Raw genomic sequence first — 25,004 nt, 5'->3', positions numbered from 1 at the left:
TGGCTCTTGTGGGCTCTTATGCTCATATTATCCAGTGTGTTATACTTCGCCTCTCCAGGCCCTGCTTGTAGCTATTGGCTGCCTGATGAACTTTATCACTCACTCACTCACTCACTCTCACACTCACTCACTCACTCACTCACTCACTCACTCACTCACTCACTCACTCACTCACTCACTCACTCACTCACTCACTCACTCACTCACTCTCACACTCACTCACTCACTCACTCACTCACTCACTCACTCACTCACTCACTCACTCACTCACTCACTCACTCACTCACTCACTCACACCAGTGACACTACACTACACACAGAAATCACAATAGCCTGATGCATCAAATGAACAAATCCATAAGGGCCGTGACGAGGGTTCGAACCTACGTCCGAGAGCATCCCAGACGCTGCCTTAAGCTACTTAAGGCAGAGTAGACTGAGTAGACTATCGACTGAGCTACCACATGGTTAAAAAAAAGAATTGCAACCGGGAAATCATCCTGATTTATCAACGGTTCCTGCAGCCTCTCCGAGACACAGACCAGGGTTTTACACAACTCCCCCCATGCACCCGAGCCGTGTCAATAAGCCGTTCTACTTCATTATACAAATCACAATTGCGTGATGGATCAAATGAACGAACCAAATCAGGATGAATCAACCGTGGTAAATCAGGATGATTTCCTGGTTGCAATTCTTTTAACCATGTCGTAGCTCAGTCGATTAAGGCAGCGTCTGGGATGCTCTCGGACGTAGGTTCGAATCCTCGTCACGGCCCTTGTGGATTTGTTCATGCTAGTGACTTGAGCTGTGACTGGTGGGTGGGAGCGCGGGCGTGTGTGTGAGAGATTCGGAGTGGGTGGGGGTGGGGGGGGCGGAGGGGAGTGGGGCTCATTTGGTGCCGGCGGTCCTGGTAAGGCCTCCATATTACTGATTATTTATTGCGTCATGATTCTCTTCTCTTTTATTCCCGCCGCTTTGTCTCATTGTCCCGCGGGGGTGGGGGGGGGGGGGAAGGTGTCCAGGCGGGTGGGGAAAGGTGTCCCCGCGGGGGCGGGGAAGTTCCCTGATAGTAGCTGGAGTGCCCTGGTAGGTAAACAGACCGGTCTGGTTGTGTGGGGAATGTCTGCAAAGAATTGTGATTGTCTTGGTAAATGGATTGTGGGATTTTCCAAAAGGGGAAGTGGGGGAATAGGGAGCTTTCAGGAATTATCTTGATGGATGGGGATTGTTGTGTTGGGAGAGCCTCCCCCCCCTCCCATACAGCTGGGGAAACTGACCAGGTAGGAGTAATTTTTGTGCAGATTTCTGGATTATTTGTGGTGCATTTACCTGTGATTGAAGCTGCCGCATTCTCCACCATCTGGTCACCACTTGGTCCGGGAGACATCTCCCGTCACGCAGGGTGCAGTCGCGCCTCCACAGATCTCCAGTATCAGCTCTTGATACTGGTAATGGCTCAAAAGGGCCACCACTTACGGGCTATTCATGCCCGTGCCACCTCTTGGGTGGCTTAATCTTCATCAATCAATCATCGCATTCTCCTAACTGTTGTGTTGTGTTGCAGATGGTGGTATCGGGAACGGTGAGACGCTTCCTACAGCTAGCGGTGCACAGGAGCGGCACGTAAGGCACTATCAGCAGAGCTAGGTAAGTCTTCCTCACCTCCTGATGTTGATTACAAATACCTGTTGTTCCTCAGATCACAACCGACTCCAAGTTCAGACAGGCGCAGTTTCTCACAGTCAGACTGATCACTGATGCATCAGTGCATCAGACTGGTGCATCCAGTCTCAAATCCAACAGGAGCAGAATTCAAGCTGGTGTAAATCAGGTCTTTCATTGGGATACAGAACATAATATAAGCTCCAGCTACTGCGCTATAGAAAACGATAATATCAAAATGATAGCCACGTGAATTCAGTTCAATCAACCCCAAAATCATCTCAAGATAACCTCAAGATATCCTGTAAAAGAAAAAGTAGGTGTAACAAATGTGGGAGTAATATCGTCTGAAGACCTTACTTTCTTAAAGAACACTTATAAAGTAACTGTGGCAGCTGCAAGAAAAATAACTGGTTGGATAACAAGAACTTTTCAAACAAGAGATGCTGAACTTTAACACCAACAAGATGGTACTTTGTATGACTGATACTCTCTATGGTGGGATAATATTGCACACTAACAGCACCATTCAAAGCAGGAGAAACTGCTGACCTAGAGAATGTGAAAGATCTTTTACTGCTAGAATTCACTCAGGCGGGAAAGAGACGTAATAAATTACACTTGGAAAATATTAAAGGGACTTGTTCCAAATCTGCTAAAGAACTCCACAAAGCCCCTGGTCTGTGCATGAGACCAGTGGGGGGGGGGAGGGCATGGCAAGGTGTGCAAGATGCCCGTTGAAATAGGTACAAATAGGTACGCTGAGAGAGAACTCTATCAGCGTTAAGGACCCAAGACAACTAACTCTCCCTCTACACGTAAAGACATAACTGGCCGACCTGTCACGGTGTTCAAAAGAGAACTTGATAAACACCTCCAAAGGATACCTGATCAACCAGGCTGTGAGCAGTTCTGTCTAATAGTGTAGTTGACCAGCCCACCAACCAAGAGGCCTGGTCAGATACCGGGCCGCAGGGACGTTGATCATCAGAAGCAACGCAAAGAGCGATGATTGATTGATGATTTATTAAGATCAAGCCACTCAAGAAGTGGTATAAGTCTTGTGAGATCTCACCTTGCAAGCGTATAACTTGAGGGGGTTCCGGGCTCCAATGCACCGCAGTTACAGCCCCACTCCTGTGCCAGGTAAGTCCACTACGGGCTCACCATAGCCCGTGCTACTTGGAACTTTTGTTCCGAGTAGCTGAATCTAAGGCTATTTATGTCCGTGCCACCTCTTGGGTGACTTAATCTTCATCAATCGGTTCCAGTGTGTCTAGCTCCGACACCATGTACCACAAGCCTCTATACATACTCACTCACTCACTCACTCACTCACACACTCACTCACTCACTCACTCACTCACTCACTCACTCACTCACTCACTCACTCACTCACTCACTCACTCACTCACTCACTCACTCACTCACTCACTCACTCACTGTTTGCTATACCGGCGATGTCACGCAACTTATCACAGGTAGATCAGTAGACAATTTGACTCGTAAATCTGAAGACGATATCAATCGATTCCCACAATGGGAATATAACTGGATTATCCAGATACACACAGCTGTCAACAATCACATATTTCTCTAATAACAAGGGCAAAAATACAGTACCACTAAAATTATCTTCATGATCTCCCATTCCCACTTACATACCTGTCTCCCCAGCAACCACAGTACTTGGACTAAAACTTAACAATACACACACACACACACCCAAATTGATTGGCAGTTGAGAGGAGGGACCAAAGAACCAAAGCTCAACCCCCGCAAGCACAAATAGGTGAGTACACACACACGCGCGCGCACGCAGATATCCCTTCAAAACACGTCATCGCACAGAAATCATAATTGTCCATATATATGTATGGACAATGTATAATATATATGGACAAAAATCTGAAAATATAATTGACAATTTACTACAAAAACAAACCGGCCAACCTACTTATGAAAAACTCCCCAGGCGCCAAACATAACGCCCTGAAGGAAACCAACGTCGTCTATTCCTTCACATGCCCGCTTGGGGACTGTAAGCCCCAAAGAACTCAGTATATAGGCAAAAACAACAACGTTTCTTTCTAGGCGATTAACTATGCACAAACAACAGGGCTCCATGAAGGAACATACAATCTCTTCTCACAACCAGACCATCACCAGAGAAATCTTAACAAGCAACACAGAAATCATCGATAAATGCAGGATAGCAGGAGACTCGACATCAGTGAGGCACTACATATAAAGTCAACACCAGCAATCAACAGCCAATTAATGCACAACTATATTCTACCCACTTCAAGACCCCGAACCAACATAGAAGCAGCAAGAGGAAGTATGGGCCAATAGGTTCTCTGCAGTTACTTCCATTCTTATGTTTTCACACCCAATTTATACCTATTGTTTCGTGTTCTGGCATATGCTCCGTCACCTCACCCAAAACTTTTGTACCATATCACCTCACCCAAAACGAGTATAAGTATGATGTATTTTATTTATAAACAAAGTCTTTGAAAATGTAATAAGCATTACGAAACGCGTTCAGGCCTCAGACCAGAAATAATGAATGAATTTTGGGGAGTTAGTTTATCAATTTTATACATATATATATTATAAAATGTGTGTTTTAAATGGTTTTGATACGTGATTTAAGTACAATAGTGTGATGTGTGTAACATGTTTGCAGGGGTATGCGGGGGACGGTGAAGCAGGGTAGCGGGGGTGGCGCCGGGGGTGTGAAGGATGAGGGTGGTGGTGGCGGGGTGTTGAAGACGGGCAACAGTGGTGGGAGGCGTAGTAAGGCCAACAACACCCACGCTACAACACCCCTCACAACACCCACCATCAAGCAGGAGCTGGGTGCAGAGGTCAAGCCTGACCCCGACGCTGCGACCGCCACCACCCCGTGTCTCAATGGAGATGACCTCGTGTCCAAGCCCACGCCCACCTGCCCAGGCAACAACAACAACAACAACACCAATGCCAACAACAACAATAAAGGAGCCACTGCCAAGGTCAGATATACCCATCTCTGCTCACATGCCCTGTCTATGCTTTATTACCCCTCTTGTATACTAAAGATCACATCATTGTAGAATACAACCGCCTTGAAATATTTATGTGATACAGAAATTATTGTACACTTATTACTTTTAGATAAATTAGTACATACTCTACAGTATTATGTTGCAGTTTTAATATTGAGAATTATTTAACAGATCAAAACGGAAATAGCTAATGGAGGCCCAGAAGGAGATATAAAGCCCAGCACGACGTCATCCACTACCACCACTACCACTGTCACCACCACCACTGCCACCACTACCTCCACCACCACTACCACCACTCCACCACACACTAGTGAAGGTAAGCAAATTCAGGTTGTCGACCAACATTCTTGCTCTGCTTATAAATGTAAATTTCTTTCATTAGTGTTAATTGCTGGCATCTTGATTAGCTATACAATATTTGTACATTTCATAGTCATTCATTTAGTCCTCTTTATTCAGTATTTGAGAGATTAAGAAATGAAAAATTGGCTAATTATAACAGCAAGTCTTCACATTTTGTATGAAGTAAAGATTAGAATATAATCAGTATAGCTGATACTCGATTTTTACTGAGCATAGTGATGATTGTGAGCATTTTCAGTTACAACAAAGTTGTGCTGTATTCTGAATTATGATTATTTTACCAGCTAACATCTTAATTAAGCAAAGTCTATAATGTGTGAAGAAGTTTGCTTTTATAATGGTTTTCAATGGTAGTAGTATCCCCAAAAATGAGAAGAAAATACAGTATTTTGAATTGTTTTTGGAAAGTAGACAAAAACCTTGGGATTGAAATATTTTGAGTGGGAAGAAAAGTTGTCAATATATATATATATACAGTATATAGTGAGTGCGGGATGGTGAGCATGGGTACCCATGGTGCCGGCAGGTTGTAACGTTATGGGTGAGGTTGACGGGTGTAGAGTGCCGGGTGTCTGCGGGGGCGTTGGCAGCCTGGAGGGTGCCTCACTACCCCACCTCCACGCACCAGGTAGGATATAATACCACCAATACTCTCCATTGTGTGCACACTTACTGAAACTGTTCCTAGACTGTAGTGGTGGTTACCCACACTATTATACAAACCCAACCCACAAAATATGAAGAAAACAAAAGTGACGAGTGTTTAGGTCCAGTGTGGATCATTATATATATGTACTGTATAGACTTTTGGTGTTCCTGGATGAACTGAAATATCGTCACTTTCTTTCTTTTCAAATTTGTGGGTTGGATATCTTTTAATTTTCAGCCTCATTATTGTGACTTACTTTCTGTAGAGATATAATATATATGTTGAGTATTTTTGCTAGGGATTAACAAATATCATAATAGAATAGAATACATTAGCCACAGTATTGTATTTTTAAAGCCTTTTTAAATCTGTGACAGCATCAAATTCCACTCGGTGTATTCAGCATTCATGTAAGGTGGGAATTTGGAACCGAGAACAATATATCTGGAGAGCTGGAGGTGAGGTGGTATAGAATAGTTTAGTTCACATCACTAACATTGTTAAAATCAGTAACTCACAAGAAATGTGTCCACTAACCAAAATGTAATTAATAAAATTTAAAAAGAGGAGCAATTTAGTGCAGAGGCGCCTGACAGCAGAATGGACAGCGCTCGGGATTCGTAGTCCTAAGGTTCCGGGTTCGATCCCCGGTGGAGGCAAAACCAAATTGGCAGAGTTTATTTCACCCTGATGTCCCTGTTCACCTAGCAGTAAATAGGTACATGGGAGTTAGACAGCTATTACGAGCTACTTCCTGAGGGGGTGTAACACAAAGGAGGCCTGGTCAAGGACCGGGCCACGGGGATGCTAAGCCCGGAAATCATCTCGAGATAACCTCAAGATAGGATGTTGCGTGCATTATACAGTTGTCGTTAGTCAGCTGAGAGTCGCAAATGTTATTACAGAAAATAATTGTTCTAAAAAAAGGGCAGATATAACCGTCACAGAAATTGGTTGTTCTGAAAAGGGCATGTTATTGTTATCATTTCCCATAGCCATACAGTAGGCCCTGTCCAAAGAAAAATACTTATGTGAAATATGAATGTTAACAAATTTAATTTGGTGATTTATGATAGCATGACCAATTTTTGCTTTCTTTGCTACTGTCCTTACTAATTTTTATTTTTATTTTTATTTTTTAAAGTCATATGCATATATGTATCCTGTGAGCATTTTATATACAGTATTGTAAATGCTCCTTCTAAGTTCTATAGAAATTTTGATTGTTAGTTTTTTGTTTTTCAATTATAACATTAAATCATATTGTTGAGAACAAATTATTGTATTAGATTTGCAATAAGAAGTGAACTTTATGAAAAAAATATGGTGACTAAACTTAAAATAAAAAAAGTAAACTGCAGGCATTTATTTCAGAAATAAATATACACTATCCTGTACGTTATTGATGATTTCATGTGTTATCAGTGCTGTATTATTGACAGTACCACTCCCAGATGAATGCTTTAAAAATTACTATAGGTAGTGCCATAAGGTTGATATACAGTACGGTACCTTGCACCACATTTAAGATTACTTTCCTTGCAGATGGAGGGGATGGGAGCGGCCTGGGCCCGGGCATGGGCATGGGGGTGAAGGGCGGGTCTGGGGCAGGAGTGTCGACCAGTGACGCACAGTACATGCAGCAACAAAGCCAGATATTCGTGTTCACGACCCTCCTGGCCAACAAGGCTGCCGAGGCTGTTATACAGGGATCCTACAATAATATCATTGCCTATCACTGTGCTCAGCCTGGCACAAAAAAATTACTAGAGGTATTGTTCGAAACTTTCATTTATGCACATAAATCCATTTACGTACCATAAAAATTTTGAATAAGTCAGCGTGTAAGCTTTCTGGGAAGAAATCTCTACATAGAACCAGGAGTGTACTGTACACTATAGCAAAATATTACCTATATACCTGAATATATCTTGAACATACATTAATTCATGTGTAGATGTAGTTGCTGAAATATTTATTACAGGCATCATTACTAATTGTATTAGTCTTATTAACTTATTAACATTCATACAGAAACACCCATTGAAGACCACCCAGTTTGTCCGACATAACCCAGCTCATTGGTTGACCAACTTTGTTGTGAAAAACACCAAGGGAGGCCATATAAAAGGTCCTATGGCTCCTAATGGCCCTATGATGGCTAATGGGCCCATGGGACCTGGTGGGCCCATGGGACCATGTGGACCTATGGGACCTGGAGGGGAGATGGGGCCCATGGTAAGTATCAGTTTGTTAGTCTTCTTCATCAGTGAAAAATTTAAATAGATTTCATAGATACAGTGGTGCCTTTGTTTACGATCCTAATCCGTTCCAAGAGACACATTGTACACCAAAAATTTGTACGCCAAAATGAATTTTCCCATAAGAAATAATGTAAATTGAATTAATCTGTTCCACACCTCCAAAAATATTAACTTAAAAATACATTTTGTACTGAATATGGGTCATTTTTGACTACAGTATGTATATCTTGCCTTTAGTGAGGACTCTTATTGGCGTTTGAAAGACAGTGAGGAGGAGAGGTATTAGTGTTTGGAAGGGGAATCCCCTTCCATTATAGCAGAAGTGATGACATTTCTGGGATACTCTCTCTCTCTTAAGTTTTGCAGGCATACCACTAGGACCTGGTTGTGGCTCACTGCTTGCTTGTCTTACCAAGAATCTGTCTATAGATACTTGTTTTTTCCCACGTTTTTAACACTTGTCTGTAGTGAGATATCACATTGTCTCACTATGAATGATCTCATGTTTTTCCTCTATTGTCATCCTCACAACTATTTTCTTCGGCTGAACTTTACCACTGACTTTCTTGGGACCTTTATGTTAAAGAACAAAAAAGCACAGGAACAACTAATTCTTTACAAAGAATTTAACCGCGGTCGCGGTTGTCGCTACGCAGGATACACTGGTAAACAAAGTGTCACTCACCCCGCGTCCTCAGCATCACACGCTCGTTCGATCCATACGTGTATCAACAAACGTCGTCTTCCATTTAAAACGTCGTACTGTACACCAATTCAAATTTTATGATGAATTTGATGTCGTACACCAAAAAAATCGTATTCTAGGACAGTCGTACACGAAGGTACCACTGTATACAGTACACACACATTGTGGAAAAATGGTGCCGAATGCAAACTCTTAAACTGTTTTTGTATATTTGTTATTTTCATGATAAACATTATTCTTTTGTTCACTTTTCATTATAATACTGTACTATACTTTTATCCACTTTTCATGGTAATATTAGGTACTGTTTGAGATCTTAATTTCAAAGCAAGAGATCCTTTATAGACAATATGAATAAAATATAGAGGGAATAAATCTGTATATTATCTAAACAGGGTGAAGGGCCTGGTGGAATGATGGGTCACGGAGACATGAGCAGCCCTGGCATGATGGGTCCTGGAGGCCCCAGTGGTATGATGGGCCCAGGGCCTAATGGTGGACCTGGAATGATGGGACCAAGAGGACCAGGCATGATGGGTCCTGGTGGCCCTGGAGGACCAGGGATGCCAGGGCCACCAGGACAAATGATGGTGTCCATGATGGGACCAAGAGTACAAGGTTAGTATGTCCTTCTATCTGTATTTCTTTTGATAATTACCTTTTTTTATCTTCATTTAGAAAGTCTTCTGCAGTTTCCTCCATCTTGTAGAAGAAGATACACGGATCGATGCAAGTCAGCTATTTATACACAATCACATGTACTCGCGTGTCTAACCTACACTATGAACAATCTGGTGACCCCTATTATGTTACCTGGCAACTTGTTCTATAAACCTACAACCCTATTTTCAAATCAGTATTTTTACCCACTTGTCTGAATCTAAACTTAGCCCCCCTAATAAATATTTCTCATCACAAGCTTTCATTCATTTGTATACCATAATCATGTCCCACGTGTCTCTGCTTTTCTTGAAAACAATAATTATGTGCACTCTGTACATATGGAAGGTTCCTTATCCTAGGATTAAACTTGTCATCCTTCTCTGTACACTTTCAAGGGAATTTCTATACTGTAAGTACAGTGCCCAAAACTAAATTGCACAATCCTAATGGGGCTAACAAGCGTAAAACTGAAAACAACAACATTAGAGGTCTTATTACTAATGTGTCTAGCTATGAATTCCGGTATCTTGTTTGTTTTTTACTGAACATTTATATGCTGTTTTCTTGGATTAAGATTCCTGCTCATCATGACTCCCAGAGTTGTTTCACATTCAAGAGTTGTGAATGTCATCATTAATCAGTCAATATCTGGTAACTTTATTATCATCTAAAATCAGAACCCAGCATTTATCAATAATTAGCTGCAATTTACCAATCTTTCATTACATAAATCTATTAGTGATCCTGTATAAATTTTGAATCCTCGTCTGAATTTATTTCGGTTCAATCCAAATTGTTTGTGAGTATACTGTATTAACGTTTCATTTTTTCTATCTTATCCTCATTACAAAATGATAATTTCTATTCACCTAACTTGGTTACCTAAAAAAAAAAAAGTTAATTAACAATGAAGTTGTGTAAAACGTGTGGAGGTGGCAGACCAGTTATCAAGAAACAAGCATGGTTGATGTCGTATCAAGATCACACAAGGTATAATGTCTTCGGGTGAAGGATTTGGTGATCCATTGTAAGATGTAAACTGAGTTGTTAATGGCTAGCAATTAACTGGATTACATCACTGGAATACAACATGTACAGTATAACAAAATACTATTAGAACTGTTTTTTTTTTTTTTTTTTTTAATTAAGCAGTGTACACATAAGTGTACTGCTAGCTTGTTCTATATGAAGGATTACAAAGTATATATATAAAGAGCCAACTATGAATTCATCTAATATCCCCATCTCGCAGGATGGTTAGTCATATGTGGAATCGAGAGAAACATGAGATGCAAGTCACTAACCTGCACTAGCAAACTAGAGTAGAGCACAAGAATATCTCCCAATATTTGTGAGTGCATGAAGTACTGTAGTTAAGAACTGAAAGTATCACATACCATTTGATCTGAAGTCATTTATAACAAGACACTCACAAATGTAATGTGTCCTACCTCTTGTTCACATAGCTTACAATTGGAATACTCATTATTGAGGGATTCATTACCTGCAGCACCTGCCACAGGTATTGATATCCCAGTCAAATTCTGGCAATTACAATGTCACAGTCTAATGGATGTTTTGTGCCGTCTGTACATAAAGCTATTGAATCTAAACATATTACTTTTTATACTAGTGCTTTCTGCCCTCCGAGTATCAGTGAGTGACAAAAATTATATTGTTCCAGTGGAAGACCAAAGTCAGGCAAATAAGCATGGTGAACAAGTGATCTCCAGTGAGAATGTGGAAGCCTTGATTCATTCATTGTTTTTGTAAACCATGTGTCAAGCTTCACTTGTTCAGTTAGAGAAAATTTTGTTAACATATTTTACCATGTTTGCAGGTGCCCCAGCAGGTGTTAAAGTTCCAGATGACCACCTCACCCCAGAACAACGTCAGCATCGAGAAGAACAAATGGCTCGGATACGTCACATGCAAGCATTATTATTACCAGAGTTACATTCTCCAAGCCAAAGTGATAATGGTCATCCTGGAAGCCAGCCTCCTTGCTCTCAAGGTCAAAGTGTAGCAAATATGATGCCATGTTCTCAAAGTCAAGCACCATCACAAGTTTCGCAGTCCGGCCCATCTTGTTCCCAAGCTACACCTGTCACCTGTATGGGTCCTTCTCCTGTTAGTGGAATGGGACCTTCTCCTGGCATGGGCCCTAGTCCGACCATGGGACCCTCACCGGGAATGGGGCCTAGTCCAGGAATGGGTCCAAGTCCAGGCATGCCTAACACTAGTATGGGACCAGGACCAGGCATGGGTTCTGGTATGGGTCCAGGGCCTGGAATGGGCATGTCACCAGGTATGATGGGTCCAGGTGGCCCAAACTCCATGGTGTCCCAGAGTGGGGTAATGATGAGTCAGGGCCACATGGGAAATAACATGATGATGACCTCACAGGCAAACATGATGGGTGGCCCAATGGGTCCAGGTGTCCCAGGCATGAGAATGGGCCCTGGAGGACCTCAGTCAATGATGATGGCTGGACCTAATCCTGCATCATCCATGGCAGCTCAAGCCGAATGGCAAAGATTGCAAGCAGAATTTTTTGAAAGCAAGAGAAAAAAGGGTGGTCCAGGATGCCCTGATGGCTCCATGGGCCCAATGGGTCCAATGGGACCAATGGGTCCTGGAGGTCCAATGGGTCCTGGAGGTCCAATGGGTCCTGGAGGTCCAATGGGTCCTGGGGGCCCAATGGGTCCTGGGGGCCCAATGGGTCCTGGGGGCCCAATGGGTCCTGGAGGTCCAATGGGTCCAGGAGGTCCAATGGGTCCTGGGGGTCCAATGGGTCCTGGGGGCCCCATGGGTCCCGGGGGTCCAATGGGTCCCGGGGGTCCAATGGGTCCCGGTGGGCCAATGGGTCCCGGTGGGCCAATGGGTCCGGGGGGTCCAATGGGTCCCGGGGGTCCAATGGGTCCTGGTGGGCCAATGGGTCCTGGGGGTCCTATGGGTCCAGGCCCTATGGGTCCAGGTGGTCCTATGGGTCCAGGTGGACCTATGGGACCAGGAGGACCAATGGGTATGGGCAGTCACATGGTAGGAGGACCTATGATGCCTGGCTCTATGAGTGGTAACATGGGTCCTGGTGGCATGCGTGGCATGGGGCCTGGTGCTCGCATGCAGGGGCCACCTCCCCCATACCATGGTCCACGTCCTATAGGTAATGGGCCCTTACCATCCCCTGGGTCACCTTCTATGTGTGCCATGACATCCCCTCGCATGCCGGGAGGCGGACCGGGAGGGGGGATGAGAATGACTGGACCAGGTGACTCCCCCCGACCTCTAAACGCCAGTAACCCAGCCACTCCTGTCAGTGGTTCTAATATCACCAGTCCGTCACTTCAGCAGAAGGACCAGCAGCCCCACACACCACAGTCAGGTAAGATCACCATTGTGTCTACAAGATGAACCTAGCTGAAGGATAATGTGCTGCTCTCTCTCTCTCTCTCCCCCCCCCTTGCAAGAGATGTACGAGTATTATTCATGCTTTATATTTCTGTCCAGTGTATCTGCTGTTTTGTCTTATTGTCCTAAACCTTAAAGAACTACCGTTTCATTGTTCTGCATCTCTTCGTAATGACTTTCATTTTGATTACAATAATGTGCATGAGGAAAATGATGAATACAGTGGCTTAATAATAATAAATGAAGCTTTGTATTACACATTACAATGTGACTGAGGAGGATACTACTGTTTAATAAAACTAAGACTAGCAGTATGCACCCACAAGAAGCTTCCGTGTGAGGAAAACAATCAAAGCATATTTGGCTTTGAGAAACACTGTAACGTTGTTGTTGTTGTTACAGGAGACACGTCCTTTGGGAGACAGTTGCAAACCTTGGCTCAACAAAAACACCAGCAACCAGGACAGCAGCAGCAGCAACAGCAGCAACAGCAGCAGCAGCAGCAGCAGCAGCAGCAAGGAGGGAAGGAACCCAACCTTATGCCAGTTCCGTCTCCTCAACAGATACAATACCTCAGTACCTTTGAAGGTCAGGAACTGACCATTCAGAAACAACCAAACACCAGCCTTCGTGACACCGATATTATGTCTCCGTAAGTTGTTAGCGCAAATTATATTCTTAACTTGTAAATAACACTATTAACAATTTAATATATCCATCTCGGATTGAATTACTGTCTGTAATAGTCAAAATTTCCATAACAGGTCACATTGCATGTATGTATGCTTTTTAGTCATCATTGCTCCCAATCATGTATGACATATTATTATTTCTGAGAGTTCACAAAAATAATAATAGTAATATAAATCTGAAAAACAGACACTGTTATGGTTTAGTTAACAAATTCTAGAAATAAATGCATTTAGTTAGTGTCTGTCACGCAACTATGTGCTTAAATGTAAATGCTTATAAATGCTTAAAGAGAATATGTTGAATTAGAAGACAACAGAAAAATATTTGATTGTCAAAAGTAGACCACTAAAGCAAAATGGAATCACAAGAATGTAATGAATCCATGAATAAGTGTTGAGGCCATACGATGGAATCGATCGCGCATCTCTGAACTCCTCAGGCATACGTTAAATATAATAAACGGCAGGTCTAGACAGATAAAGATTAAAACTGCAGAGAAGATGGATGATTGATGAAGATTAAGCCACCCAAAAGGTGGCACGGGCATGAATAGCCCGTAAGTGGTGGCCCTTTTGAGCCATCACCAGTATCAAGAGCTGATACTGGAGATCTGTGGAGGTGCGACTGCACCCAGCATGACGGGAGATGTCTCCCGGACCAAATGGTGCTGCAGAGAAGGTAAATGATGTGGAAGAATGTTCAAGAGTCATAGTAAGAAGAGATATCTTGACGACTGGATGGGAGGATGCTACAAGGTCACCTACAGACAGCTAAGCAGTTAGGAATTAAAAAGATTAACTTGATTTTTTTTTTTTGTAATTTGTTAAAAATTTTGAGATGATAGGACTGAGGGATCAAATAAGATGGTTCAGGAAGGGAAGACCCTGCAAATATAAGGAATGAAGACAAACAAGAATGACTAATCTTTTTCTTCCTAAAATTTTAAGTTTATTAGGATGTTTTATACCAGTAACAATTAACACTTTCGTTCTCCGGTAACACCGCTGGCATTACCAATTTTTCTCATGTGTCCGAGTTGGTGACGCGAGCGGCGTCCGCTTTTTAAAATATTTGTTAAAAATGTAAATTTTATCCAATCAATCTGGGAGTGGTTTTAAAATGAGCGCCTTTAGATTGTGCACAATTTGATACCCAAATGAAAGATGTAACACAAAAATTGATGTCAGAACACTGGAAAGATTATAAATACGTTTTTGGTACAAATTTTTAAATATTTGTTAAAATTCTATTTATTGCTCTATTATTATGGTACTAGTTTTAAAATATGCGCATTTATATTGCGAACAATTTGATACCAAAACGAGTGACCTAACACGAAAATTGATGTTATCAAATCGAACGAGTATACACATTAAGTTGCGGGTGTACCAATTGGTGCTCATTCACGGGTATCTTAGGCTTTGCTAAGGGGAGTTACGCTGGGCTTTTGGACAATATATGCATATACACCTACAGGGAATTTAATTGCGAACACAATGATACCTAAACAAACGACGTTGCACGAGAATTAAGGTGAGGAAACTGAACCGAGAATAAGCATTTTACTGATTTTGTGCGCTCGCAGGTAACTTTTGCCGAATTTAGGCTTCGCTATGGGGAGTCACGCTGGGCTTTTGGACATTATATGCATATACACCTGTAGGGAATTCTATTGCGAACACAATGATGCCAAAACGAACGACATAGCACGAGAATTAAGGTGAGAAAACAAACGAGTATACACATTTTGGTGTATACTGAAATGTGTATACTTGAGTATACAGTGTATGTTTTGGTGTATACCGAAATATATACACCACACTCTCGCCCGCACGCTCGACCACACCGCCAGGAGTAGTTCGTGCATACAAACGAAGTGCACACCCGGAGCGAGCGAGTGTTAATTTGCTACAACGTTTTGGAACAGAATGATGAAATGGTCTCGTTAACAGAAATGAAGCTTGAGAAGAGTCTTAAAGAATTAGGCAATCTACATAAAGGGACATAGAAGAAGTAATACAGTGTGGAGGAAGTACTGACAAGACAGGAATGAGTGTAGTAGTTCTCATAAAGGAGCAACTGATTTTGACAAACATTTCTCTGCAAGATGAGCACAATGTGGAAGCTGTGGTAGTTGGGATACAACTCTAGGACAAAAGATTTATTATGATGTGCCAATGAACACCACGTGGACAAGGCCCCTTAATAAGGAGAGGCGTGTTAATGTTAATACCTTGGCACCTTCTTTTGGTAATTGCTTAACAATGCTAATAAAAATGGTAATAGACAAAGTGAATTGAGAAAAAGATTTATTGTAATCAATCATTTGGGAATTGTATGACTCTCAAGTAGAGGATGGGCCAAGCATTCACTAGATCTGTTCATGGAATTCATTCTGCACCAGCTCATTGAATGTTTTGTTTTCTTCGCCGATGATAAAACTCTGGGCCCGCCTTGGCCAAATTAAAAAATATGTGCAGTATACCTCAACCCCCCAAAATAATAATGTGCAAACAATAGCTATCATTGGGCTACACTATGTAAGTCTTGTTGGTTACCATGAGCCTGGGGGATTATTTGTTCAACAAGAGTTGAAAAATTATAAGTTATACCTATTTTATTTTGAATTATAATATTTCTTGAAAATGTGGAAAATGTCATTTAGTGATAAAAATATGATGGTACTGTATAGCCTTTGCATGCATGTAGAAGCCTCAAATACAGTAGATGTATTTGTTACATGAAATTATCAGAGTACTGACTCTGACCCTTATTTTGTATTAATATTGTGTGTATTACAGGTTAGACACGAGTGTAGATGGGAGCAGAGTATCTGGTCCAGGCACGCCCTTGGGTGGTCCCACAACCCCTCTCACCCCATCCTCGGAGCCAACACCACGGTTCACAGGTCCACACACACCAGATCGCTTCCCTGTGCCATCACCAGGCATGCCAGTGCCCTCTGCGCCTCACACACCTCAAGCAACACCAGAAAATAAGGGATCTCAACAACGGTATACTGGTCCATCACCGCAAGCTCAGTCAGCGAACTCTAGTGCCACAACAACCCCTACCAACAATAATAGCAATAATAGTAGTAACAACAACAGTAACAGCAACAGTAATAATAACAACAATAATAATAGTAATAATAGTAATAATTCCAACAACAGTAACAGTGGTAGTCAAAGTGGCCCAAAAACTCCTTCGATGGACTCTAGATTTCCAGTGCCATCACCTAAGACTCCCAGCATGTGCAGTGGTCCAACTACTCCCAGTGGGGCTGACAGCATGCCTCGATTCCCAGGAGCTTCACCTCTACAGTCTGGCGGAACAGGGGGGCCCGGAAGCGATATGACGCCCATAGGAGCACGATTCCCTGGACCAGTGGGTGGACCCACGCCTGCATCAGGAAATAACAACCAAATAATGGGCAAGATGAGTAGTGGGTTTTCTATGTCTCCAGGCAAGATTGCATCTATGGACATGGCAGGAGACTTCCATAATCCAACTGCAGCCAACTTGCCCCTCAACCCCAACTGCAGCACACCGGGTGGTCTGCCTGTATCAGGTCCTGGCAAGGTGTTTGACCCCATCTCTTCTATGGCTCAAATGAGTCAGCAACTAACTTCAGGAGCTTCTGGTTCCTCACCTCCAGTGTCTTCTGCACCCACACCCACCATGCCCACTGGGACAGGACCTGCCATGGGTGCAGGTGGCTCATCTGGGCCCAGTGGTCCTAACATACCAAGTGGCCCAGGAATGCCTGGTGGGCCTGGTATGCCTGGTGGACCAGGTATGCCGGGTGGACCTGGTATGCCGGGTGGACCTGGTATGCCTGGTGGACCAGGTATGCCGGGTGGACCTGGTATGCCGGGTGGACCTGGTATGCCGGGTGGACCAGGTATGCCGGGTGGACCTGGTATGCCTTGTGGACCTGGAGGAATGTCTACAGTACCTAATATGTCAGGACCTGGAATGCCTGGAGGACCTTCCATACCAGGACCTGGTATGTCTCTCATGCCAGGCGGGCCTGTCATGCCTGGAGGGCCAGGTGGAGGCATGATGGATGGTCCTGGAATGGGAATGGGGATGCCTCCAGTATCATCAAGCCCAGGCATGATGCAGAGTCACGTATCTATCACCTCTCCAGTGTGCAGTGGTGGTGGTCCAAGAGGAACTTCTCCCAGCAGTATGTCCATGATGGGTGGCCCCAACGCTCGAATGGGTGGTCCTAACAGTATGGTACGACCGCCCGCTCCTAACTGTACTATGGCCGGTCCGTATCCTGGTGCAAATGTGCAAGTGAAACCAAGTGCTCCAAATACTATACAGTACCTGCCAGCTAGACCACAAAACACTGGAAATGGTCCTAGAGGACCTCCAAGCTTGGACTTTTTACCAAGGTTTAATAATCCGAATGTGGATAGTAAAGTGCCCAATTCACCAATGTTCCCAAACAGTAGTACGCCTAATTCTATGTGTGGGTCCAATGTGCCAATGTCGACTATGGCCATGAGTGGGCCATGCGGGCCAATGACAGGACATATGTCTGGACCTATGAATGGACCAATGGGTGGCCCAGGTGGACCAATGGGTGGCCCGGGTGGACCAATGGGTGGACCTATGTGTACTATGGCTGGACCTAATGGACCTATGGTTAATATGAGTAATAATATGAGTAACATGAGTGGACCTAATGGACCTTTCCCCATGTCTGGACCAGGTGGTCCCATGTCAGGCCCCAATGGTCCAATGGGTATGGGTCCAAATGGTCCAATGGGTGGCCACATGGGAGGGCCAGGTGGAATGAGTGGACACAGTGGGCCTATGATGGGCCCTAATGGACCCATGGGTGGGCCAAATGGACCCATGATGGGCCCTAATGGACCAATGGGGATGAATCCTAATATGATGGGTGGTGGCGGCATGGGTCCTGGAAGTCAAATGATGGGGCCTCGTGGTGGGGGACCCATGATGCGTGGACCCAGTCCAGGTGGTATGATGGGAGGTATGGGTAGTGATATGTATGCCATGGGAGGACCCGGCCCTAATATGAGTGGAGGCCCTATGTCCACTGGCCCAGGTCCAAACCCTGGTGGCCCAAATCAAATGTTAAGTGGGTCAGGCCCCATGTATGGACCTAAGACATCTCCTGTGGGCATGAACATGGGTGGACCTATGGGTGGGGCACCAGACACAGCGCAACCTCTTCCTCCATCTATGGGGCAATCAGGTAGTTTCAAGAACTCTCCATTTATGGGTCCAACCACTGCTGACCCAACGTATGCCGCCCAGTTCCACAGCTTCCAGCAGCAGCTGTATGCCACCAACACCCGTGGGGGTCCCAGCATGCCCATGCCTGGATCCATGGGTGGCCCTGGTGGACCAGGAGGGCCTGTTGTAACAGGTCCACCAGGAGGGCCAGGCATGCCTGGTCCTGGGCCTATGCCTGGCCAGAGCTTCCCATTTAACCCCAAGTGAGGCGTGGGGAAATCTACCTCACAGGTGACCTGGTGCTAGCAGCTGCCGCCCAGCACACTCACCACTATGCAACTCTACCCCTCCCTTCACCCCTGCTGGCCACCAGTGGTGGTGGTTGTGACGGTGGTGGTGATCCTGCTCAAGTGTGGTGGTGGTGGTGGTGGTGGCGTGCCCCCTCCCCCGCGGCCCCTCGCCCCCCTGACCAGTGACCCGTGGCGGGTGTGAGGGTCGCCCCTCCCCACCCACCCGTGTGCCCGTCCAGTGGTGGGGTTGCCCCCCTACCCCGCACAGTCCACTCAGTTCTCACTTTTCAGGGCAACTTGTAAGTTTGTAGTTTCAATACTGTTAATGGGGTGCTTTGTAGTGTAAGTTATTCTTGCTCTGTTCACCTATCTGTCCTTCAGTGGTTGTTGACTGCTTGAAGATTTATTGCCAGTGCAGTGCTGCGGTGGAACAAAGGCGGTGTGACCCGGCTCAGATGTGTGGTGCCTGGCATGGGATGGCCCAGCTCATGTGCAGCGTCTGGCGTGGTGGCCCAGGCAGTGAGTGGTATGAGCCGGCCTCCTGTAAGCCACACGTCGCTTAAGTACTGACTTCACTTAACAGTTGTTCTGGTGCCCCCTCAAGCAGCCCACAGAGGTGGTGGTGTTGCTCAGTGGCATGGCCAGTGCCATCACCAGTGCTGTGTGACGGTGCAGCTAAAAAACTTCGTTACTGTTGTTTTACTGGAATCGTTAATTTCCTAAAACTGACAATCAGTCTTGTTGTCATATATATGTGTGGGGAGGGGGGAGATTTTGATTTTCTATTCGTGGAGTTGTGCTGTATAATGAGTTACGTGACAGTAAATGATATATAAAGGCAGGTTTGCCGTGGTCATTTCCAGCATAAAATGCGTCAAGGAAGGTGCTTATACGTCTGCCCCGCTGCACTGGTTGATCAAAATGTCTATTATGACATCAGCATTGTACAAATTGTTGAGCCCTCTCTCATGCCACACTTACATCCACTGCAATGCAATATTCATGGATGCAGCTTAAATGATGAAAGTGATTTTTTTTATGGATGTTAAACTCCTGGTTAAGTTCATCCCTTGAAATGGTGACTATTTGTCTGATCCCTTCTTTGTATCATTGTAAAGTTTGTATTATATGTAAGTTTTGTGTTTTCCTTTTTTGTTGTTTTTTAAGGTCACACTTCTGAAGCTACGGGCCGACCCTGATGTTTTGGCAGTATTTTAGAATGTAACTTGAAGGATGTGAACATTTTTATTATTGACAAATTTTACATAAAATAATTTTACAAGAAGGTGTTTGTATAATTTTCCTCGGATATCACAGGTGCACGTGTCCTGTGTGTGTGCACCTGGTTGCTCTCCACATCGTTAATGAAAATGTCAACTTGATATAGTAATGAACATAGTGGACTAGAAAAAAGTCCACCCATGGAATGACCTCTAATTGTTACCTACAATCAAACCCCATCCAATCAAGAGAGTACTATAATTTCCCTTGTCAAGGCGAGACTGTACTGTACCGAAGCTTCTAGAAGTCCTCTAGACCAACTACGCACCTTCTCCAGGATGCAACCTATAACATTTGCATAACTTCCCAGTACCTGTCTACTGCTATGTGAACATTGTATCAATTGAAAGGAAATATGCCCAACTATTTGTCCTGCCCAGGAATCAAACCAGGATCCTTGATCACGAGTCAAGAACATAGACCACTGTACTATGGGACCCATAAGCATCAAAAGGCTGATAACTTTTCAAGTTTACAGAACAAAGGTTGAAATTATACTGTGAATTGGACAGGTTCTGGCTAAAAAGCCTGGCTCCTCACTGAGCTGTGGTTATAAAGGTTTTCTGGGAGTAGGCTACAGACACACGAAGATGTGTTCTGGTAATCACTAGATGACCCACTGGCAGCTGCTCGGACCAGATGTCGGCAGCAATATGTTGACTGTGATCCTTGACACTGCCCTTCTCACAACACGCCCAATTAGTTTTTTTTTTTCCCCACTGAAATTCTGGACTGAAGGAATAGGAGTAAAGGCTTGCCTTGCTCAGGAAGATAATACAACTCAAATTAACAAGACTTTAGAGCAGAATATTGTACTTGATCGCTACTACAAAAACCACAGAGGCATTAAAAGCAAACAAAATATGCAGGTGTTATGCATGCAGGGATTGGAAGAAAAAATCATAACTGAAAAATGGGTAATTTCTTCTCCAATGCAAATGACATACTAGTACTGTTTTTAATGAACCCTTAAATACAATCAAGATTGAGAACCAAAATCAATTAATAAAAGTGATGCCAACCTGTACAAACATTCCAGATGTCACCCCAATCCTCCTGGAATTTCAGGTAACCAGACAGCATTCATTATGCTCAAAAGGCCAGAGTATTGGAATTCTGGAATATTAAAAAATTATAAAAAATAAAGTTGCAGGCCATAACATGCTTGTATAAGAGCCTAGATACAGAACACCTCCTGCACACCACGAACAAAACTGAAACCCTAACACCATGCATTAATCAGATGTACTCATGCCAAGTTGTAAATGGAAGCTCTCATGGAGAGGAAGCTGCCTCTCTCCCACTCTATTCAACATATATACAGCTGACCTACCCCAACCCCAACATGGAGAATACATCACATACGCTGACGATGTCACCCAGCAAACAGGTGTACTTGTACCATTCAAGAAATGCACCATTCTTTAAACAGATCACTAGCACCATAGCAAAGAGCATCTCTCAGATTATGCAACAACCACAAATCCCCCACATAATGTATGTAATTATGAAAAGGTGCCAAGCTGGGAAGACCATGTAGCACCATTCTGTTTATCCTGAAAAAATATTCAGGATAAACCTGGAAAAAATGTAATCTTTTGCCCCATCGATGACAGGGAAATACAGTATCTCAAGTCGATAACAGAGCTGCAACACTACTCCCAGCACAAACTATATACCTTAACAACATCTCCAATGAATGCCATCTTATGAAAAACACAACCATTGCAGAGGTCCATGCAACAGTTATAGGTTTCAAGAACAAGGTGTTGGGCAACAGCAAGATAAATAAAATGGTATTAACCAACCTACCAGTGATTGCACTCCATCAGTACATATGTACAGTAAATGCAGCTCTTGTATATAGACTATTCCCCACATATTTCAAGAATGACACAATCAGATTAATCCCCAAGCCAGGAAAACACTCAACCCAAACTGAAAATTACAGACCAATTTCCCTCCTCAAAGTACCAGGCAAAATATTCGAAAAAACAATCAGACCTGTGAAGTACATGAAAGAGGAAGAGAAGTATGACACCAGGCAACATGGGTTTAGAAACTGTAGAGGTGCCCATACAGCTGAAACCTGATGGGGCCTGATAGCTGAGTGGACAGCGCTCTGAATTCGTAATCCTAGGGTCCGGATTCGATCTCTAGTGATGGCAAAAGAAAATGGGCAGAGTTTCTTTCTCCCTGATGCCCACCCTGTTACTTAACAGTAAATAGGTCAGAAACTGGATCTATATATGAAAACTCTTTCAGGACAAAATTTAAAGTAAAACTAGATTATGTAAAACTAGATTAAAGTAAATTTATGTTTCTATCTTTCTTGAGACGTATAAAAATCTTACGTTTATTAACGATTCTGCGTGAAATAAGCATTGTTCTGAGATGAATATTGCGGATTTCCGGCTCTACGACCGATGAAAAATGCAACTTTTATACAACTACAAATATCTTTAGTTTTACTTTAAATTTTGTCCTGAAAGAGTTTTCATATATAGATCCAGTTTCTGCCGTTCTTCTGACATAAAAAGACCTTTGGATTAGTAAGTTATTAAGATGTTTTCAACAATATTACTAGGGCGTTCACCGATTCCAACATGGGCGACCCTTTTGGAAACGCATGGAAACGCAACACTTGGGTTGACCCGATTAACAGATTGGTTATATTCCAACAGGGTCTGAGACATTTGCACTGGCGGGCGGCGTTCTTGCCAACTATATGGCTGTTAAGTTGAAAATTGTAACTGTTAAGAGCATTCTATTGTGGTTTTAATATTGAACAATTATACATATACGAAACAGACAAATCTGGTGTCCGAAATAGTAAAAATATTAGTGTGCGATGTGATCAATGTAAGGGGGATATTGGGTGTGCCTCGTATCCCCTACAACAACAAGAAGTTCGAGAGCGATGAGGCCGCCACCTACTAGCTTCAGGATGTCGTCGAATCTAAATCAACAATATACTACCGCCGCTACTTTCTCGGAAACGTAAGTACCTGCCGCTTTACTTCTCTCACCCTGCCTAGCCTGGCCTGGCCTGACCTGGCCTAGCCAGACCTGACCAGACCTGACCTGGCCTAGCCTTACCTAGCCTAGTCTGACCTGGCCTAGTCTGACCTGACCTGGCCTAGCCTTACCCAACACTAATCACCACACGTGACAGCCCAAACGAATCGCAAATAAGTACACGTAACAAGTCATATGCCCGGATACTCTTTCACCTTGGGGACTGAGTGGTAACTATTGTATAGAAGAGCCGGCTCCCTGAGAGTGGTAAGAGGGCGTGATAAGAGGCTAACGTGTGGTCTTGAAGGAAGTCGATAAAGCAGACAATTTTCAAAAGGAAGGGCAGCATAACGAGCAGACAGGAATGGACAGACAGTCGGTTATCCCATAATGTGTAATACGCCCCGCACAGCATGGGTGGAGTGGGGGGGGGGGTTGTAGCAGGGCACAGTATGGTGATAGTGCGGGTGAAGTACACACCCACTGAATTCCTGCCATCAATAATTGTTTTCATAACCATTAGAACAATGGCATCCCTCCAGCCACCATCCTTCCACTGACCCCCTCCTCTGGTCCTCCACCTCAGACAATAACCCCCCACACCCCCTCTCCCTTCCAGACATCAGCATGTCAAAATCAGTACCATAATGTGTTTAAACTATTTAAACTAAGTCATTGTGTATCTCAAGGTATCTTAATTCATTTGAAAGTGTACATGTGCATTCGTTCATATACTCGCCTAATTGTGCTTGCTGGGGTTGAGCTCTGGCTCTTTAGTTCCACCTCTCAACCGTCAATCAACAGGTGTACAGGTTTCTGAGCCTATTGGGCTCTACCATATCTACACTTGAACCTGTGTATGGAGTCAGCCTCCACCACATCACTTACTAATGCATTCCATTAGATATAATCATATATGATTACACATAATCATAATCATTCCATACACATAATCATATATGTGTACGTCAACGTATACATACATGCGTATATATACCTCATATTAAAATACAGGGTACTGATAAACGAATGACCATGAACAAATTAATTTATAATTGTAGCATTATATATAATTTTAATAGACTAATTACGTGTTTATACATTTGAATGGTCCAGACAGGTGGCCAGCCTTGGACATATACACTTCTGGTAGGCACAATGACCTCATGTTAGACCCTTGATAGATTATGTGAGAGAGAGAGAGAGCTGGGGCAGGGAGGTGCGTGCCCCAGGGAGATAATCCATGCCCATGCCCCGCCTCGAGGTCAGTTCTCGAGTCACACCAAGAATAACAATCGAGCAAGTTGTCCTGACCAGGATGTGGCATATTAGGGAGGGTTGAGGAATAGGAAGCCTGTCTGATAGGGCTCTTGGCAAGCAGCTCTCCCTCAGTCTACCTATCTATATGGAAGAAATGTATCTAGGCCCTCCTCCCCCCTGCCTATTCTCTCTTCCCCACCTTTCTTCCTTCATTTCCTCCCTCCTTCCCTCCCCCTCACTGGTGAGAGAGTAGGAGTGTGAGAGTGGTTAGAGAACTCGTAGTTCTCACGCTCGTGAAATTGTCTGCGACCCTGGAGGAGTAGAGCGGAGGGGGGGGGGTGAAAGTAGGTGACAATGGAGGAGTAGAGGGGAGCATTATATGCAGTGAACGTAGGTGTCTATGGAAGAGTACATCATAGAGGAGGGTGAAAGGAAGGTGACGATGGAGGAGGAGAAGGGAGGGGGTGT

General features: G+C 43.8%; 1 protein-coding gene across 7 annotated transcripts in view; it reads left to right on the top strand.

Moving 5' to 3' along the window:
* LOC123767687 (collagen alpha-1(I) chain) overlaps positions 1 to 25,004 on the top strand; it is a 484,084-nt gene that overhangs the window by 455,483 nt on the left and 3,597 nt on the right. For 5 of the 7 annotated variants that reach the window (XM_069310463.1, XM_069310462.1, XM_069310459.1 and 2 more), the window contains 10 exons: positions 1,568 to 1,650; positions 4,358 to 4,685; positions 4,890 to 5,037; positions 5,611 to 5,712; positions 7,279 to 7,505; positions 7,768 to 7,971; positions 9,099 to 9,321; positions 11,207 to 12,751; positions 13,180 to 13,429; positions 16,272 to 23,258. In XM_069310463.1, the coding sequence (XP_069166564.1) occupies positions 4,362 to 4,685; positions 4,890 to 5,037; positions 5,611 to 5,712; positions 7,279 to 7,505; positions 7,768 to 7,971; positions 9,099 to 9,321; positions 11,207 to 12,751; positions 13,180 to 13,429; positions 16,272 to 18,954 (5,706 nt within the window). In that variant the 5' untranslated portion in view covers positions 1,568 to 1,650; positions 4,358 to 4,361 and the 3' untranslated portion in view covers positions 18,955 to 23,258. The remainder of the gene's footprint in view (positions 1 to 1,567; positions 1,651 to 4,357; positions 4,686 to 4,889; positions 5,038 to 5,610; positions 5,713 to 7,278; positions 7,506 to 7,767; positions 7,972 to 9,098; positions 9,322 to 11,206; positions 12,752 to 13,179; positions 13,430 to 16,271; positions 23,259 to 25,004) is intronic. The other 2 variants (XM_069310465.1, XM_069310464.1) reach the window with 1 other exon arrangement.

This window comes from Procambarus clarkii, chromosome 67 (genome assembly GCF_040958095.1).
Source record: "Procambarus clarkii isolate CNS0578487 chromosome 67, FALCON_Pclarkii_2.0, whole genome shotgun sequence".
Lineage (NCBI taxonomy): Eukaryota > Metazoa > Arthropoda > Malacostraca > Decapoda > Cambaridae > Procambarus > Procambarus clarkii.
This window is presented reverse-complemented; position numbering and strand designations above follow the sequence as displayed.